General features: G+C 44.4%; 1 protein-coding gene and 1 long non-coding RNA gene across 3 annotated transcripts; one reads left to right on the plus strand and one right to left on the minus strand.

Annotated features, from left to right (window-relative positions):
- Positions 1–8,159: 8,159 nt before the first annotated feature.
- Positions 8,160–17,330, minus strand: LOC128782490 (uncharacterized). The gene is made up of 6 exons (XR_008428810.1): positions 16,242–17,330; positions 14,635–14,702; positions 13,354–13,431; positions 10,535–10,719; positions 9,925–9,991; positions 8,160–8,322 (listed from the first exon to the last, which is right to left on the minus strand). It is a non-coding gene; the product is annotated as an uncharacterized LOC128782490 (long non-coding RNA).
- A 128-nt stretch (positions 17,331–17,458) lies between these two features.
- On the plus strand, positions 17,459–19,768 carry LOC128782489 (uncharacterized). 2 transcript variants are annotated; one of them, XM_053932849.1, is made up of 2 exons: positions 17,459–18,777; positions 19,043–19,768. In XM_053932849.1, exons 1-2 carry the CDS (start codon positions 17,561–17,563, stop codon positions 19,065–19,067), a joined length of 1,242 nt encoding a protein of 413 aa, XP_053788824.1. In that variant the 5' UTR covers positions 17,459–17,560; the 3' UTR covers positions 19,068–19,768. The 2 variants fall into 2 exon arrangements, with proteins under 2 accessions (XP_053788824.1, XP_053788825.1); XM_053932850.1 differs by having other exon boundaries at positions 19,479–19,768.
- The last annotated feature ends 381 nt before the right edge of the window (positions 19,769–20,149 follow it).

Here is a 20,149-nt window from a genome sequence, read left to right on the forward strand (position 1 = left end):
TTTTCCTCTAGTACCAAGATAAAGTGGCACCAAACTCTTGTCATGTTCCTGTTTTATGGTGGGACAATAAATCCCTAATGAGTCTTTATTACAAGATTAATCAATCACTTACATTCTTGCAGAACTCCAGAAATTAATGTATTATTGATTACCACGTTTTAAAACCACTTACACTTCCTTCTCTTGATAATATAACTTCAGTATACAGAGTAACCTACATTCCATTTATGGTACAAGCTGCTATGCAAATTTACAAACTACCTAAAATTTTGGAAATGCAAAAGGTGATTCATAAATTAAGATCACAGGGACAAGAGTTGAAATACAGCACTGCAAATAAGATGTCAAAACATTCTAGCTAATTAAATTTCTTTTGTTTCTGAGGGGAGGGAATTTTCAGAAACAATGGTCCCTTTTGCCTCAAAGACAGGCCATTCTTTATGAAACACTATAGCTGTGCCATACTCAAGAACAGCCCTGCAGTAGCAAATTATTTTATTCACATTACAAAGCATTTCACATTGGAAGCCTCTGTTTTAACTCATCTTCAAAGAAAATTGACAGCATTTCTGGTCTTTCATACTGATTCAGCAGGCTGTGAATGCTGCCCACCAAGCTCAGAGGTACAGGTTTTCACTGCTGAGAGACTTCCCATGTTTTGTGTAAGGAAAAGCTGCAGGAACAGGCTTGCAATGCACTTCTTCCATAATTTCATATATTCAAAATGACATGCTGTCCCTGGCAACCATTCAGCATTTGACATTAGCTGTGAGCCTTCAGCAATAAACCAGCAGCACTGAGGTGACTTAAGGACATATGAGCTGCTTTTACTTTGACTCCAAGGTATGACCCAAAGCTCGACTGCCCTCATCCTACTCACTGGGTTGAATTTCACACCGCTGTGCTTCAGGCACAGGTGGAAAAAGAGCTTCTAGCACAACCCCAGAGGCCCCACTAACCTGAATTAATCAGCCAGGATAACATTTACTCAGGGATTGCCCTGGCCCATACATAGGGCCTTGCACTTGGCTTTGCTGAAGCTTTCATAAGGTTTGCAGGAGCCCACTTCTCCAGCCTGTCAAGGATCCCTTCCCTGCAGTGCTGACCACACCACACAGCTCAGTGCCATCACCAGCTTGATCCCATTTTGCAGCACCAAAGCATCACCAGTCCCAGCACCAATCCCTAAGAAACCACTTACCACCATAATGCAATGTCAGGACAGGAACAAGAAACCCATGGAGAATTTCAGTGTGTGTTCTCCTCTGCTCAGTGTAAGAAATAATTATGTTTCTAAAAAAGTTGTTGGTGGTACTCTCTGTGTTGAAAGTGTCAAACAATGTGCAATTTCCCACAAATGTGGATCTAAGAAAGCTCAAATGCCACAGTTTGGGACAGAGGATGAAGTTTTGCACAAGAATATGTCAATCAGGTTTTGTTTTGTTTTTTTTTTTTTTACAGCACTTAAGAAGGGGAGCACTACAGTCCAGCAGGATCCTTTCCTTTCCAGCCACTTAAAATGAAAGAAGAAGTCATTTCATACAGTGTGGGTATTAGAAAGCGTTTTAGCTACACCAGGTCCAGCCACGAGTATAAAGGGCAAATCATGTTCAGCCCTGTTTCTCTTTGAGCCTTGTGTTGCAGGCATGGAACTGTGCAGCTCAGCTAATGAGATTTTGCCTCCTCTGCCCATGAACCATGGCATTTTCTAGGATGAAGATTCCGTGGGCCAGGTCTTGCATTTTGGCATTATATTTTGGCACCTAATAATCCTGGTAAATACTCAGTTTCCCCTGGTAAATACTCAGCTGGCTTAATCAATATTCTTCAGCAAGGACAAGGAATTATTTCTTATTCAAACTCACTTTGGCAAGTACCATGACCTGTTCATCTGCAGCAAAGGAAACAAGAAGTGGGTCAGACCCAGGATCCACCTAGACCCATATGTCATTTCTGACAACAGGCAGTGCACACATCTAGAGAGAGAGAAAACAGCAAATAGACCCTTTAAATATCCTTCCTGAGAGCTTGGCAAAGCTGTACTTTCAAAACATACCTTCAAGGCTTTTGCTTGGTGAGTATAAAATTCACTAGTGAGAAAAAAAAAAAAAGAAAAAAAGAAAAAAAGAAGTTTTTAATTGCTGTAAGAGTTGCATCTAGAGCAGGTACAGCATATAGAGGCTTTCTAGGATAAACAGCAGTGTGTGTAGAAAATGGCAGCAGAAAAACCAACAGCTAGCCAGGAATTTAGCAGTGATTTGCTGGTGTTAGCTAACTTGTTCACATGCATGCAGTGCCTGTCACAGAGGTACCTCTGCGTGTGTGAGAGGGCTCTGTGTGTGGTAGGTAATAAGCTGGTGCTGGTTCCTGTGCAGCAGGGAGTTTACCTCCAGGCCATAAGTGAGCTAATGAAGGAGTTCCCTTGCTGTCCACCTGCCAAAAAGAAGGGAGGGAGTGGGAAGGCAAGGACAAGGCAGGCAACAAGAGGCCCAGCCCCCTTGGGAGGTCTGCAAGGGGAACACATTTTGCACAATCATAGAAAGAAAGCTGCTTTTCCACAGCTAGGAAGCCCAGAGCCACTCTGATTGGGGAACATCTCTCAGTCCAGACCAGCCTCTCCACAAAAGGTCATCCACACAGGTCACCTGAGAACAGGGGCATCCACTTGTCCTGCAACTATTTTCTCATGGTCTTTTACCTGCAAGGGAAAAGCAACTTTGAGCTCTTCCTTGCTGTAAAGACTCCAGCTGAGAAAGTTCCCTGGACCTGCACCATCAGCTCACTTCCCTGAAATCCCTCCTATTGTCTGAAAGAGCAGATTTGGCTCAAGGAAAGATTACCCATCTTATCTAAACAAGGCATTAAAATCTTTCTGGCAAATGCCAGGTATGCACCAAAGCAAGAGGAAACAAATCCTTGTTTGTTCTTCTCATGGGGGCTGGATTTTTTACCATGGTTGGCAGAATGGGGACGTCACTGTGCTCAGGGCACATGCACAATGGGTGGTGACACTTCAGGAGCAGCACAAGCCTGTCCCTGACACCAAGACATGTGCCACTGCACCTCCTAACATCCATCCCTCTGGCATCTTCCCACAGGGAAGTGGGGTCCTGTTCCTCAGGAAGGTGGGAAACCAAGGCTCAGAGTAAGAGCAGCAGGGTTTCTCCTTTTCTAGGTGGACTCTGAAAGCCAGTCCGTGTCCAGCTCTGGTGGATCAGTTTCTCCAAAGAAAAGTTCCCAGGAAATGCTGTCAAGCAAGTCCTTGTACAGATGAACTCAGCTGTGTGACACAGGAGATCCTGCCACAGCTTTGCTCAGAGATCTGAGAGAAAACCACAGGTGATCTGACTGATTCCACATGGATACAATAAATTGATATATGACCATCCTTGTAGCTAAAAACAGCATCATTGCTACTGCATCTCTGACCCAAGCAGACACAGAGGGCTGAAGAAAATAAAAGATGCTACATCTTCAAGAAATTAACTTCATTAATTTCCTGCATCAAAACCCAATGTCTATTGAAAGAATTTCAGCCCTGTTACCATGTTCAGCAGCAGCAACAAGGTTGTGACAGTTCATGTCCCATTCTTTTCTGGCTGCTTTCCAATAAGCAAATTCAGAAATCCAGGTCCTCATCAGGCACTGCCAAAACTCTATGGGACTCAGAGGCCTCCAGACACCATCCTGAAAAAAGAGAGTTCTGAAGTGGTTTCCTCCTGAGGCATCCTCAGAAACTAATGCCAGAAAGCTCCCCAGCTTTGTTTGTGTTTTTTTCCACAAGTAGCTGAAGGTTTTTTTCGATGAATTGGACTACTGTGAGGATTCCTCCATGGAGCTAGAACTTCCAGAGTGATATACAGCACAATGAAGATCATGACGCATAAGGTAAATGCACAGCAATGTCCATCCCCAGCAACTCCAGAATGACAGCAGAGAGAAAGTATCTCAGCAAGGACAACACAGGTGTGCCTGAGAAGGGGACCACTGTCTCAAACACAAATCCCACTCCTAAATAAAAAGGGTCATGGACACAACAGTGTCATTTTCTTAAACAGGCAAAGCTTTGGATTCTGGGGTTAAGCAGCAAGCTGAACCCCCAGCTCTCTTTTGCAGCAAGTTATCCCATGCAAGAGGAACATGTCACAGCTGGGGACAGGGTGGAGAGAGAAGGAAGAGCTGCTGGAGACTCTAGGAGGTTCTATGACAACTCCTCTGCTTCTCTTGTGTAGATCTTGCCATGGTAGTGCCTGGGGGCTCTAACAGGAGCAATGCTCCTTGCCACGTAAAAATGTACAAAGAGAAAGTTTTAGGCTTTGGGCAGCTTGAAGTCACTACTAGTGATGAGCTGGGTGGGGATAGAGACACGTGGGGAAGTCAAGTGTGTTGCCACATGGCCAGTGGCAGGACAAGAACCTTCCCAGGGCTTCTTAGTGACTTAGGAGTGTAGAACAGGCTTGTGTGCTTGCCCTTTTGACCAAATGGAGTGAAAGAAACCACATTCCCAGCCAGGAAAATGCCATTTCTGTTCTGCAACTGAACTGTTGACAGCTGGGCTGTCAGCATAGTTTCACTACCTAGTCCCACCTCAGGCCCCTCCAGCAGTCTCCTCCAGCCTGAGCACCCCAGCAATTCCCAGCCAAATGTGCCCTGGCATCCCAGCTTTCCCACAGAAGAAGATCCCTTGGAAAACAACCAAGCCACCTGAAAATGCACTTTTACACAGCAGCTACTGCTAGGCTCAAGTGCAATCTGGGGCTTGGAAAACACAGCTTTACTTGTTTTAATTAAAACCAAGTCCCTCCACCCAGACTTGCCTCTCTGTCACTCTCGCTTTCTCTCCCCAGCCCTCTGACGCATTTCAGCAGACATGTCATCAGACTCTGGTTCAAGGGAGGGGAGCAGCCATCTAAGGCTGCCTCTTGCATCAGTATCCCACCCTTCTCTGGGGAGCTTAGACGATGGGCTTGGCAAGCAGGAGGGAGGCTGCTGTGTGAGAGGAGGAATACGCGTGTGTGTCAGCACATTTGTGCTTTGGTGGGAAAGCAGAGGGTGCATAAATGCAAAGCCCCATCTCCATCTCCTGTTCCTGGACCAGGCTCTCCAGTGGGCAGTGCTCTACAGGCTGGGGCAGGGATGAGACAACATCCTCCTTCCTGATAACATCACCAACCACAGCCAACTCTCCATGTGAAAACTTAACGGGAATCTCTAAGGATGCCATAAACCGCACTGCTCGTAGAACAAATCTAAATGCGTGAGGATTTTAAAACTGGAAGCAGAAACATATGTTTCCCCATCGTAAATGCACACGACTTCCAGTCTGCCTGAGTCCCTGTGCCTTCTCTGCTCATCACACTGGCTCCACACTTCCAGGAGACCCTTGTCAATTCTCAAAAACCCAAAATACCTGGATGTGTGAACCTGGATGTTCAGGCCTAGACCCTTGCTGGGAAATCAAGGGAGCTTGATACTGTCTTTCAGTGATGATCCAAGCACTTAAATCTGTATTTGGTGCTCCTGCCAGGCAGCTCATGGGTGCTCAGCCTTAGAAAAACCTTGTTGTTTATTTAGCTTTCTAACTGTGTCTTTAAGACCTAATTTTAGATTCCTACTTCTGCAAATGTATCTTGCCAACCTCACCACATGTAACTAAACATGTATTTTGACATCCACCTCCTACTCAAGAATTTAATTTCAAAACATCACTGCTTTATTTTAAGACACGGGGAAATAGCAATTTTTAGGCTACCCATTAATTATCAGAGTCATTAGTAAGGATTTGATCATTATAACAAATAATTCGAAGGTGTATATGTCTAATTAAGTGTATGTGCCTAACAATTTCCAGGGAATGATACATGCATGTGCCTTGCAAATTAAGTATATCTGTACATCTCACTGAAGCACAACCTGAGAGTTTAACTGGGGCCAAACTTGTTGCAGGGCCAAACTGGCCTAAGGCCAGCGACTTTGGTGTAATAAATGAATGGCCCTCACTCAGGTTTCTTCCTCAAAAGAGTTCTGGGTTTCCATTTTTACCTTAACATGGCATGCAGATATTTGCTGTTGGTCAGGGCTAATTCTATCCTGGTTCAAAATACTTGGCTGTAATTAGTGCATGGTGCCATCTTCTCCACTAAGTTCATTTTAAGCTGTTGCTACATCCCCACAAGTTAAACAAGATATGGTTTGGACTATAATGGGGTGATCTTCCAGCCTGAGTAAGGCTCAGACTCAGTGCACCACAAGCATCCTTACAATCCCTTGCCTGTTTTGCCCAGCTGGCATGTATTTTGAGGAAAAAGGATACATTTCTGGATGTCTGACCACCACACAGCATTGCAGGACCCTGCCTTCAGCAGAAGGTTTTGAATACCACCTCTGCACTCATGGCATATTTCACATTTTGCCTCTTTTTCTCTCACTCAAGGCTTTTGTGTGGGCTCAGAAAACTGCTCCTGGTCCAGGAATCATTTTGCCCCAAAAGGCTTCAAGTGATTCACTGAACTTCCAAGCCTTTTGAAGCTTAATCACAACTAGACATAATAAACCATCACAACATAACTCATGCAGAGAGGACTGTGTGTCACTGCTCCGTGTCAGGAGCATGCACGGGCTTTTGTGAAGTGTGCAAAGGTATCTCGATGTGAAAGCCAAGAGCAAGCAGACCAGCAAACCTCTTCACTGGCATGAGGAGGGCAAGTTCACTCATCAGCAAGTTTGTGCTGACTGCTAAATATCCCAGACAAGGATGGGGCACACCAAAACACCAGGTAGTAGCATTCTTTCAGTTGAAGAGTGTGCGTGACATGTCTCTGCTGACAGAGTTTCCACAGAGACCTTCCTTCTGCAAGCCAGACCATCTCTCTGCTGTGCTGCTGGCTATTTGGGCATAGATATATCCCCTGAATCTGCTATATTTCTGCCTGGATTTCAGACTCCCTGTCACCACTTCACTGTCACACACTGTCACAGTGCTGCCTGGCCCAGGTACAGATGCTGTACAGAGGGTTTTTTCCTCACCACAGCACAGAAATGCAGATATCTTTGACAAAAAGCAATTTTCTAAAACACTTTAGTGCTGCTCCTGGAAAGTTTGTGAACAGAAACAAATATGCTGCCCCGAGAAACTGGGAAGTAAAGCAGACTCAGTCTGCAGCAATGCTGCCCAGTACCACGCAGCTCCAGCAGCTCAGGCTCAGGTGCCTCAGGGTAGCACCATGCATAAGGCTGGAAATTTTTCTTGAAGTCTTCCCATTGCAGAGGCACACAGCCCACCACACAACCAAGGGGAAAGTCCTCTGGCTTCCTTTCAGGTGATCTTGCACAATCAGCCCTGCTGCAGAAGGGGAACAAAAGGGAAATCACCCCTCCTGAATTTTGGCAGGATGAAATGTTGTTCCTCTAGCACTTGCTCTGGGTATGGGTAATTCAGAACACGGCACAAAACTACTTTGCTCTTTCCCTCTCTGCCTCCAGGACCCAGGATTTCCTCTCCTGAATGTCTGGGGTCCTCAACTGTGCTTGGAGGGCAGCAGGAAAGACAGATGCTGGCAATAGGGGTGAAGGTGGTATTTGTAATGTGACTGTCCCTCTGGCTTCATGCAAAGCTCACCGAAGGACATTCCATGAAGACTGCATGTGATTTTTTCATTTGCTTTAGTGGGAAAATTAGGAAGCAGCCCACGTGGATGAGCTCTTGCAGTACAGAAGCTTGATTATCTGCTTGACCAGTCAAAACTGATGCACATCAAGGAAGACTTCCAATCTGAAATCTCAGTTTGTGGAAAACAAAGCATGTAAAGAATGAAGGAGAATTTAGATAAAGAAAAGTAAAAAGAAACAGGACACCTGGAAGCAGGATCTGTCACCTTGTAGAGTCATTCAAAAACCCAGCTAACCTTTTATTCAGGATCAGGAAGGCAGACTTCAAGTACCTATTGCTGGAACTCAGGCCACGTCTTTGAAGAGCTTCAGCAACAGCTCTGGTATTCTACCTCTAAGTATTGTAGGAAATACTAGATAGAGCAGAGCAACACAAAAACTAAGCCTGTGTAATCCATGGCAAAATAAACTTTTTTTTTTTTTTTTTTTTTTTTTTTTTTTTTTTTTTTTTAACCCCTTCAAGGGTGGAGTCAAACCAAGGCACACTGTCTCTGACGTCACAGCACTGGTCCAATTGGGAGTACAGAGCCTCTCCTATTCCTTGATCATTCCACTGCCCTGTACCTCTGTTTCTCTTCTTCTAACAGCAGGATCATTGTCTAGAGCAGGAGACTTGGTCATCTGCAGTCCTCTCACGCCAGCAGATGCACAGGGCTGCAGTAAACATGACAACATAATAAATAATCAAAATTAAGTCTGGAAATGAATGCCATGACGACAATAAGCATGACATTGCAGAAATATTATTTGTGTGCCAGGCAGGTAATTGCAGACGTGCACCAGTCTGGAGCATTTTATTTGGTGGTGATAAGATAGCAGCCACAATAAAGTTAACTGTGTCTCCACTGGCTGTTTAAAGGAGAAGCGGGGGTTCTTTGACCTCTGGCATTCTAGACATCTCTCAAAATTATCAGAGCAGTCTTTTCCAGCCTTTAAACCTTTACCTGATTCTACAAATCTGCCACACAAGGTGCAAGTGTAAAGCTTAAGGATCCTGTCCCATGTGAGGAAAGCAGCCTTCTTCATCAAAATGTTTTTAGGAGCATGACTTAAACACATTCCTGACAGTGAGAATGTTCTTAAGTCTTCCTAAAAAAGTCCTCATAAGTGACCTGTGGTTTGCCAACACATTACCCGAGGCACTGAAAACTAGGTTTGAAAACTAGATTTGGACCCCTTGTCCGTAAAAAACAGTGGCCCAGCACAGACCTGTCCATGTAACACCAGTGCCTATTTTATTTCACAGCTTTCTCTATGGAGATCAGTTAGGCTAGACCAATAGAAAAGGGAAAAAATGGGGGAAAAAACAGTAAAGGGAGAAAATAGGAAAAATAGGACAAGAAAGTGAAACAAAATTTAAAAGTAAGGAGAAAGAGGAGAAGGAGAAGGAGAAGGAGAAGAAGGAGAAGGAGAAGGAGAAGGAGAAGGAGAAGGAGAAGGAGAAGGAGAAGGAGAAGGAGAAGAGGTGAAAGAGAATGAATTAGGAAATGGTCAGGCAAAGCCAAGGAAGGGTGTTGGCTCAAGAAAAGAAAACAGTTGAGGAAAGTGTATATGATGCTGTGTCAGGAGGAGGGGAAAAAAAGGCAGATAGGCTGGTTCTTGCTTCAGGAAATGAAAGAAAGATTGGGGAGATTTGTTTCTGCTTCTTCCAGAAGCTGGACAAATTTATTGGCCATGGTTAATGAGCATTTCAGATGCCTCATGAGCCCTAAAGCAATTAATGCTTAAGCATCCGTTAAGGATCTGTTGCCTCTGTCCCAAAGGAATCAGTAGAGGAAAGTGTTTTTTTTTCACCCCACAGGGATTTCAGGAAGATAAATGCCTACCTAAATAACGCACAAGTACTGAGTGATAGAGGGGACACATTACAAAGGGAAAATGCCATTGTAGTGGCAAAACTGAAAGGTAGTGACAGAAGATGGACTAATGGACACAAATTGAAAGAGTGTGAATCTAGATCAGATATTGGGAAGAAATTTTTTACTCTGAGGGTGGTGAGACACTGGCACAGGTTGCAGAGGTGTTTTATATTTGATAAAGGACTCCTGTTCTCTTGGAGACTATTTTCTTTTACAGGTAATATCCAGCTAGAGACTTTTAGTTCTGATAAAAATCAAAACGGACACAAAGTTTATCAAATAACAGTTTCAGCTATTATTATTAGAACTTTTATCTAAGGCATTCATATAAATTAGCAAAAATTTGAAATTAGATTGGAGGGAGAAATGTAACACTCCAGAAGAATGTATTTCTTACTCTTCTCTTGTAAAAATCCTGGCAGGTTCTTCATTCAGAGCTGGTTTCTCATAATTTCTAGGCTGCCCTGTGAACAAGGCAAGGACAGAGGACAACAGGACAGAGGATGGGCACAGAAGTATGAAAGCCATGCTTTTCTTTGAATCTCAAGTGCTGGACCAGTCAAAACTGGTTGACTTTTGAGTGCAAAACTCCTCAACGACATGCTGCTTTGTGTTATTTCCTTTATTGCACTCATCTGCTCAGGGACAGATGATATTGCACTCATCTCCTTCCTAGCACAGGCTTCAGCTCTCTGTTTGTGGCCATTCCAGACTCAAGAGACTTCTGTTTCAAGTTCAGTGAAATGTCCATGGACAAATCATATTTTCTCTAGTTTTTCCTCCAATTCTTTATCTATCTCTCCTTCAAGCTTCCAGCTTCATGTGCCAGATGACTTAATGCAAGGAGAGTGTCCCTGGGCTGCAGACAGATCATCACTCACACCAATAAGGCAAAACTTGCTCCCAGGAAGAGGTGATTCTGTCATAATCAGGCTTCACAACACAACAGATGTGCCATCCTAGTACCACCCCTCACAGGACTCACTGCCCCTTTCTTTTAAGCATACCTTTAAAGCTGGGTGCTGAGAATGAGTGCTTTTGGCTACTTTTCTTTGCTGCACCTAAATTCCTTGATATTGAAGTGCCTTTACTCCTCATTTGGCTCCTCCTGTTTTGCAAGGATCCCACAATCTCCACCTTATTTTTTCATCTACCTGACCTTATATGATGACTGTTGCAGCCTGGGTTCCTCCTGAGGAAGAGGAAAAGGATTAAGTATTTTCTGTACAGCACTGTCTGCAATTATATGTCTCCCCTGCTGACAATGAGCCTACCCAAAAATCTGCCTCACCCAGAGGAAAAAGTGCAAATCCCTGCCTTGCAAGTGCAGACCTTGTCTTGTACTGTAGCTCTGGCTTTTCCCCTCAATCAGACAAGGTTGCACAGCTACAGGAACTTTTGCACTGCAGCTTGAGAAGCAGGCTCAGAGTCTTCTAGGTAAAGACAGAGCAGGTTCTGAGCCCTATGTCAATTTCACACAAAAGACATTTCAAATTAACCGTGCAGGATCATTTAGTGACATAGTACTCTTAGCATCAAGTTTCTTGTGCCCATTGCTGTTGGAAGTAGATTTGCCATCCATATTCCTTACTGTAAACATGAATTGTGTCCTAAAACTTCCCATCCTCACTCTGTGGTTATGCTTGAAGATATTTCTTCCCTAAGTGTGTGCACATTGCTGCTGAATCAAACAGCACAGAAATGCTCCCATCACCATGTTGTGGTCATGTATCACTGATCTAACTGTTCACAAATCTTTATATACCTGACAACCTCATGCTTACGTTTTCTTGGAGAAGAAATTGCTGTCAAGAAGGCTTTAATAACTCACTCCTTGGGCTAAGTGTTGAGGGTCAGATTGAATTTAGAAACATGTGACTATAAGCAGAGAGAAAGAGAGCTTTTTCTGCTGTGATCTGCAATACTGAGCACAAAAACCTTCAAAGGGTTTGGTCTGCATTTCAAACTTTGCTTAATGCAAGAAGCAGATTCATTTCTCTACAGCAAAGCTAACTCCAAGCCTACAATAAAGAGAGAGAAAAATGAGCTACACAAAGCTTCTGTGGAGAGTCCAGAGCAAAGCTGTCTAAAAATCTGGAGTTGCTCAAAACAAGTGCCTGAGACAAATTGTTAAAAATCAAAGCTCAAATGGAAGGTTGGTCCAAGTCCAAACACCCCTGAAGTTCTGCAGCTCCTCAGCCCATGACATGTTTGGGAGGGGATCATCTCTCGCAGGCTGTCAGCTATTGAAAACAGGACCTGAGCATTTGTTCAGCCGTGCAGCTTCAAATTCAGACTGGCCATTATCCATCAGCTGCACTTGAGGCATGCTCACACCCTCTGTGTCCTGCAGGGGCTTTCCTGAATCAGGACCAAGAAGCAACTTAGACCTCAATAAGAAGGAGGCATCAAATCTTGCAGATATTTTTTTTCCCCTTCTCTCATCATCCCATGCCTTCCTAAAGCTAACAGAAAAACAGTTGTGTGTGCATATAAGCAGCCTGGAATCAGTGCTCTTCTGCTGGGTTCTTATGTTACATTCTTTTGTGCTACATATAATTTCCACTAGGACATTTTGTCCCCCAGGCTTCATCAGCCAGTCTATTACATCCACCCCCTCTGCACCCCCGCCTCCCTCTAGTTGCATAACTTTAGCCAGGATGTTAAATTAACTCTCTTCCAGATGAGTTTGACATAATCTTATTTACTTTCAAAGAGCATATGCCAGTATGCAAATACATTACTCAGCACTATCGACTCTGTACTTTCACCAAACTATTACTCTTTGTTTTTTTAACGATGGTTCACTAGATAGCAGACAGGAACATTGCTGTGCCAAACAGCAGGACACTCATATCTAGCAGGACAAATCCAGTAACACTAAAAACTGGCTGGCTGGCTGGCATTTGTGAAGGTCTATGGCTAAGGGAGGAAAACAACCCATTTCCCACCTCAGCACTGCACTCCTGCTCCTTTAGTTCATGCTTTTGCCTTGTGAAGGAAATCTCAACCAGTTCATCCAGATCTCCAGGACATGGGCAGCTACAAAAGCAAAGCCACCCAGAGTGACTTCACATTTAGCGTCTGTGTCTAAACAGCTCCCTGGCTCACAGGCACAACCCCAGCTGCCTGCTGGCTGTGTGGCAGGGCAAGAACAGCCTCACAACCCACCCCTTGTACCTGTGCATGAGAAGGAAAGCCAGGCACAGAAGCCACAATAACAACTCTGTAACCAGGAGTCCCATATCCACATCCTGGGGTCAAGGGACACGTGTCACCCGTGGTAGTGAGGTCAGTCCTTCACAGCTCTGCTGCCCACACACAGGCAGCCACACCAAGGGCAGGTGTCCACAAGAAGGCAGGAACAGCCCCAGGCATTTGTCTTTTGGCAGGTGTAACCTCTGGGTGAAGCCTGTGTGAGTAGCACTGTCAAAACTGTGGAGTCACAACTGATTTGTGTGTCTGCCTGTGACCCAGCCACAACCAAGCTGAACAAGAACAGCAAATCCCCCCCACTCCTACCTACAGTCCTCTGCAGCAATCCCATGTCATGGGAGGTAAAGAAATCACAAAAAATGGTGGAGAAATTGGATCAGAGAATTCCTGCAGTCTGGCTTGGTAGCTACTGTGACCTACCATGGGCTTCCAAGGCACAAAACTACATTTTGCACATGATCAGAACACAGCTAAATGCACAAACGGGCACAAAAGAGCTTGAAAACAGTATTTCCAGACTGGAAAACAAAGGCACAGCAAATAAACACAAGGAAGTGAGAAGTTCAGCTGAAATGCCAAAGCAGCAATTTGTTTGAGTTGCCTTTCTTACTGCTGTGGTGGGTCTGGGGATGGTCCTGCTGGGCTGCTTGTCCTCTTGCTGATGGGGCTGATCTATACTCATCGGTTGCTGTCAAAATTTTGGGAAAAAAAGAGACATGAAGCAGAGGGCAGGTGTCCGGAGGCTGCTTTCAAGACTCCCCAGGCTGAGGCAGGTCTCCCGCTATTCAAGGGGAAAAAAGGCTCGTGCTGTCCTTGTTTCTTTTGCCAACACCTCAACATGGAACCACCAACGTGTGCACAGAAGAGAGGCTCTTTAGTTCAGTAAGAAACACCACTCCAGCTGCCCAGTAAATACCCTCATTTTAATAGGGCTCTGACCTTGCTAACCACATCCTACACCAATCTATTTATGGCACAGTTAAAGATAGCACAGACTTGTCACACAGAATTAGCATTTCTACTGGTTTTAATTGTTAACCAACTTGGAACTACTTTTTGAATCCTTGCTGTGTTTTTTCTTCAAGTGAGGGAAGTAGTATTTTTTTCCTGCAGGCTCATTTCTCTCCCTCTGTTTCATGTCTGATTACATTTAGCATGGATGTTTCTGATATACTCACATGCCAAGAAAAAGTATTACTTTCTTTCATCCTTGAACAATCCAAACTCATATTTAATAACCGAAACTTGGCATGCTGATCAGTTCTCAATAAAGGCTACACATGCTTTGCCAGGGAAGTATATTTAAGTAGGGCTGAACTATCTGTTCCTGAAATATTATCAGAATTGTATGGTGTGTCCTCGTCATCAAGTAAAGGGCCTTGATCTTGCTAACAGCTTTTTTATAAATGACTTGAAAAGGTAAATTTGGCCAAACAAACAAAAAATATGGTCTTATGCTGTGCCAGTTATCTCAAATTGTTAGCCTGGGTTAAAATAATATGTCAGTGACAAAATCTTCAGTTGTAACTACAGGACACTCAGAGATTGGGAAGGGAGTGGGATCACTTTCTCTGGGGCACCACATATCCAGAACAAAGCTTTTGGGTTCATTGCTTTAAGAGAACAAGGAGGGGAAAAAATGGTGTAGCAAAAAGCTTGGGGAAGAAAAAGAAACCATCTCTTCAGCCAACTGCACTGCAATGGGCTGCGAATTCCATCTCAGCCATTTCATGGTAACCCAGGACACAACCTGTGGCTTTGGCTGCTGCTGAGCAGGACTTGCAGCCCCAGCCTGTTTCCAACACTGAGCCATCAGAAAACGCTGTGGTGTACCCTTCTGGGGGTACACAACTGATACCCACAGAGAGCCCCTGGCAGGGCTGGGAAGTACCTCAGCTCCCAAGAGCTCCTTGTCAGAGGGAGGAATTGCCAGGCACAGGCACTTTGCAGGAAGCCACCCTGTGAAGAAAGCACAGAGCCCAGCTCAGCCCTATCCTCCTCAAACCTCATGGCCATTCACCTTCAACTTCATAGTTTTTTGCTTTTTATCAATATCACACACATGAACCACACTCTGATACCATCTGCTAGTCAAGACCTAGAAATTGTACTGTAAAGCCCGCTCAGGCTTCCTTGAAACTTAACATCTTGAATAGTATTTATTTTACATGCACTACAAGTAGTCTCTGATAAACATTAAGAAAATATGTAGGGGACCTTACATTACATGAAGTAATGTTTTTCTCCCAGGTCTGTAACTAACTCACAGTCACTCTATAATCACACTCTATAATCACACTATAATCACACGTCAGGTGTGATTATAGGAAAGGTGCAGAAGGAAAGCACCATGAGCTTCACTCTTTTTGAAGAGAATCTGTGAAACCAATCTCTGAAGTGAAGGAGGGAGAACTGTCAAAGAACAGAGGAAAGGTTTCCACAGGATTCCTGCAGGATGCAGGAATGGAAGAGCAAATGCTAGTCTCCAGTTTTTCAGTGTCCTTTTCTCAGAAAAAAAATGAAAATAGCACCACCACTGAAGTCAGTGGTACCAGGTCTCACCACATCTTACTAATCAGTTCATCTTCCCTGAATTCAGACTATCTCAGCCGAAGATCCACCAAGCAAAGCAACATCACATTACTATCCTATGTCTTTTACTCAGTTCATTTCTTGTGGATTCCCTACATGGCTCCAATAAGGTTAAAAAAAAAAGAAAAAAAAAAAAAAGTAAAGCTATGAGATAGGCTATTGATAAGCCTGCACAAGAAAAAAGAAGCAGGACCTCCTTTTTAACCATTTTTTTAGCTTTTCCCTGCCTCTGCTGGAATTTGGAAACTACCTGAGTATTTGCTAGCCTCCACAAATGGCTCATTCCTGGAATGAAGTCATAGGTCTGTGCTTACTCCCTTAAGCATTAACATGGAGATGACTCTGACTGACAGGTTCAACACTGTGACTTGACTGCTGCATGACAGGCTGCTAATTTTCCTTTCCTCCAGAATTAAAAAAACAAAACAAAACAAAACAAAACAAACAAAAAAAAAAAAAAAAAAAAAAAAAACTAAAAAAAAAAACACAAAACTTATTCACGTCACAGCTAATATGTTCATCACTCTCTGTTTTACTCTACACTTAAAATTGTTCCAGGCAGTGCCATTCAATCACTTTCTCTCAACAATAAAAGATTGCTTCTTTTTATCACAATACCTAGCACAACATAATTCTGGGGCTAAAAATCATCCTCCATTCCCAAACAACATTATTAACTGAGCCCTTAACTTGAATTAAATACGAATATTTCAATATTTCATTCACAGTATTTAAATTTTCCATGTGATACTTTAAACTATTGCTCCAGTTGCTTCCAACACACTGTGCTCTTGACCACTGTTAAACATCTGGCCATGGAATTAAATGTTTGTCCTTCAGGGTCATGCTTTCAGTGTGTCTGCAGAGCACTGTGGGACACAAAAGCTAGGTGGGTGTCTTCCATACCTGCATGAACTGTGCAGAAGGAAATCACAGATGGCTGAGAAAGGCTCCTGTGAAATATCAGTGCTCAGGAGAGAAGTGAGCAGTCAGTGGTGATGAGCGCACAGAAAGCAGGAGGAGGAGGATGGGCAGTAAAAAACTGCTATCATAAACTCCTGCAGCTGCCAGAGGCTGTCAATTCCAGCACCCAGGAGTGGGGTCGAATGATGAAAAGGATATAACACAGCAGCAGAAGGAAACTGAGTCAGGAAAAGTTCAGAATCACTGTCTGGAGACATCTCTTTGTCATGTCCTCTCTTAGGCTACTGGACTATGAACTCAAGCAACCCACAGCTTTTGAGTCACTGTAAAGCAGACTCAGGAGCTAGGATGGGGAGGGAGCTATTGTACCCTGATGCAAATTCTTTATTCTGCAGTCTTATTGCATGTTTTTCCCCCATAAGCAATAAGACAGCTGACTATGTACCAAGCACTCTAGGCTGCTCTTGAGAAATATCATGTGTAGCCTTCTGGACACCTGAAACACATGGGGTTTGTCTCAATAGTCATCCTGTATAACTCCTCATGGCTTCCAAAAATTTGGGCACAGGTGAAGACATCACCAATCTTTTCCTAATTTCTGATGGCTGAAAGTCAGGCCAGTCTTTTCCCAAAAGAAAATGTGAGTGAATTCAGTTAGCATTACTTGGCACGATACTTGTTGATTTATGTGGGGCTCTGCCTGTCCCAAGGCTTCTCCAGGCAGTTGAGGAGGCTCCTTTCACCCAAATTATGACAGCTCTGAGATACAGAAAGGGAGTAACTTTTTTTAAAATAGAAATGTTTTTTTTCCAGACAAGATAAGGCTGGGCAGGATGGAGCTCTGAGCAATCAGGTTAAGTGCAAGGTGTCCCTGTACGTGGCAGGTTGGTTAGATCAAGATTATTTTTAAGGTCCTGTCCAACCAAAACCATTCTATGATTCTGTGATTCTACATTTAGCTACCTAAAGAAGAGAAAATTGAAGTAAATGGGGGGGGGGTGGGGAATGGTGGGGGGCAGGGAGTGATACTAAAGAAAATATAGACCAGGGACAACCTGGGAGAGTCAAAACAGCAAAACTACACCTGTAGTATCTGCAAAGGAGAGGCAATGCACAGGAGGCTCAGAGACACAAGTAGCCTGGAGAAAAAGAGCTCACAGAAAGCTGCAGATATTGCAAGGAACAGGTGTGCAATGATAAAATACCTCAAGGAGCAGATATGCAATGACGAGGTTTCTGCAACTGGGGTCTTGGATTAAAGGAATCTCTTCCTGGCACCCCGACTACCGGTGCTGGGGTGGATGTTCAAAGCAAAGATTCCCTCCACCCACCATGCCACCAGTGCCACATGGAGCAAGTGGATTGCCCTTATTACGCAGCGCGCCCGGATTGGAAAATTGAATCGCCCTGGGATTTTGGAGATAATTACAAACTGGCCTGAAGGTGAAAACTTTAGTCTTGCAGATGAAGAGGAGGAAGTGGCACATGCTGAAGAAGCGCCACCATATAACCAACTGCCAGCAGAAGAAACACACTATGCTCTTTTCACTGATGGCTCTTGCCGCATTGTAGGAATGAAACGGAAGTGGAAAGCAGCCGTATGGAGTCCCACACGACGAGTTGCGGAAGCTACTGAAGGGGAAGGTGGATCGAGTCAATTTGCTGAACTCAAAGCGGTTCAACTGGCCCTGGACATTGCTGAAAGGGAGAAGTGGCCAAAACTCTACCTCTACACTGATTCATGGATGGTAGCCAATGCTCTGTGGGGGTGGCTGGAGAGGTGGAAGAAAGCTAACTGGCAGCGTAGAGGAAAACCAATTTGGGCTGCTGATGAGTGGAAAAACATTGCCACCAGGGTAGAGAAGCTACCGGTGAAAGTTCGTCATGTAGATGCCCATGTCCCCAAGAGCAGAGCCAATGAGGAACACCAAAACAACCAGCAAGTAGATCGGGCTGCAAAGATAGGGGTATCAAAGATAGACTTGGATTGGCAACACAAAGGGGAATTGTTCTTGGCACGATGGGCCCATGATGCCTCAGGCCATCAGGGTAGAGATGCCACCTATAAGTGGGCACGAGATCGAGGGGTGGATCTAACCATGGACAGTATATCTCAGGTAATCCACGACTGTGAGACATGTGCTACCATCAAACAGGCCAAGCGGGTAAAGCCCCTGTGGTATGGTGGGCGGTGGTCCAAGTACAAGTATGGGGAGGCCTGGCAGATTGACTACATCACACTGCCCCAGACACGCCACGGCAAGCGTTATGTGCTCACAATGGTAGAAGCCACCACGGGATGGTTGGAAACCTATCCTGTGCCTCATGCTACGGCCCGTAACACCATCCTAGGCCTTGAAAAGCAAATTCTTTGGAGGCATGGTACCCCTGAGAGGATTGAGTCCGACAATGGAACTCATTTCAAGAACAGCCTTATCAACACTTGGGCTAGGGAACATGGTATTGAGTGGGTGTACCATATTCCCTACCATGCACCAGCTGCAGGAAAAGTAGAGAGGTACAATGGATTGTTGAAAACCACACTGAAAGCATTGGGTGGGGGATCTCTCAAGAATTGGGAACAGAATCTGGCAAAAGCCACCTGGTTAGTTAACACCCGAGGCTCTACCAGTCAATGGGGCCCTGCCCAGTCTCAGCTTTTGAATATAGTAGATGGAGACAAAGTCCCAGAAGTGCATGTTAGAGGTTTGTTAGGAAAAACAGTGTGGATCAATTCTGCCTCAAGTACAGACAAACCCATTCGTGGGATTGTCTTTGCTCAGGGACCAGGTTGTACATGGTGGATAATGCAGAGAGATGGAAGAACACGATGTGTACCTCAGGGAGATCTGATTGTTGGGTGAGAACTATGTATAAATATCACTGTTTGCTGAATACTGCTGCCATTGTCTGTGTATAGTTGTATATTAGATGTATAATGTATCTATTTATAGGGTTTGAATATATATATTAGTTTTAGTAGTAAGCTGACGATATGGGGATAAGGGGTAGAATGTCCTAGGGTGGCTGTATGATGCCTTTATCCCCAATCGTCTGCCCTGTTTATGTTGAAGTCTTGTTCCAAGAGTGAAAGGAGGAGGGAAGAAGCTCAGGGTTTGTTTTCAAAAACTCACTCCCTCCTCCACATTCCTGCTCCGGGACGGTGTTATCTGCGGACGGACGGACAGCGAGACAGAGCTCTCCTTTGCTTTTTTCTAGTTAGTTTTAGCTAGCTGAGGCAGAGAAGTTCCCTGGACTGTGGTTTTTTTCCCTTTCTCTGGACCTGCTCTGGACTGAACACCAGAAGAGCATCAGCAGCTCACATCTGTGGCCCAGCGGGCCGGGCCTGGGCCGCGGCATTGCCAGCGCCGGAAGGACTGGTCAGAGACTGAGTGAGCTGAGCTGCAGCCCGGGGGGATTTGCTCTGAATTTGTCTCTCTTGGAGTGGCAAGAAGTCCTATTGTTTAATATTGTCTAAGTTCTCTTGTGTAATAAACAGGTTTTTTCCACTTTTTTCCTCCAGAGGTATTTTCTCCCGAACCGGCTGGGGGGAGGGGCCAATTGATTCTGCTTTCCTAAAGGAACCCTTTTGTGGGGGGGAGGGGAATTCTTTCCCCAGACTTGCCCTGAACCAGGACAGTCTGCAATATCAAATACACCAGATGCAGTAACTTCCAAAAGATCTCTACCTATCAGCACCTCATGCCCATTTAAAAGGTGGCAGCCAGCTGATTGTCCATCTTACAAGAAAGAAATATGATTTGCATTTTCACAGCCCCCACATCCAGGTGATAGGTCTTGCTAGTACCTTACCGAGTAAATGAAAACTCTCTAAAATTAAAAAGGAATCTTCCTTTCCTTTAGAGTCCAATCATCTTATAATATTTCCC

This window comes from Vidua chalybeata, chromosome Z, assembly GCF_026979565.1.
Source record: "Vidua chalybeata isolate OUT-0048 chromosome Z, bVidCha1 merged haplotype, whole genome shotgun sequence".
Classification (NCBI taxonomy): Eukaryota; Metazoa; Chordata; class Aves; order Passeriformes; family Viduidae; genus Vidua; species Vidua chalybeata.

What these genes read in the sequence shown, in the direction of transcription:
- LOC128782489 (XM_053932849.1), top strand. Translation starts at nt 17,561, where the DNA reads ATGTTCAAAGCAAAGATTCCCTCCACCCACCATGCCACCAGTGCCACA. An exon ending in GCTGCAGGAAAAGTAGAGAG is followed by an intron (nt 18,778 to 19,042) that starts GTACAATGGATT and finishes GTCTTTGCTCAG; the next exon opens with GGACCAGGTTGTACATGGTG.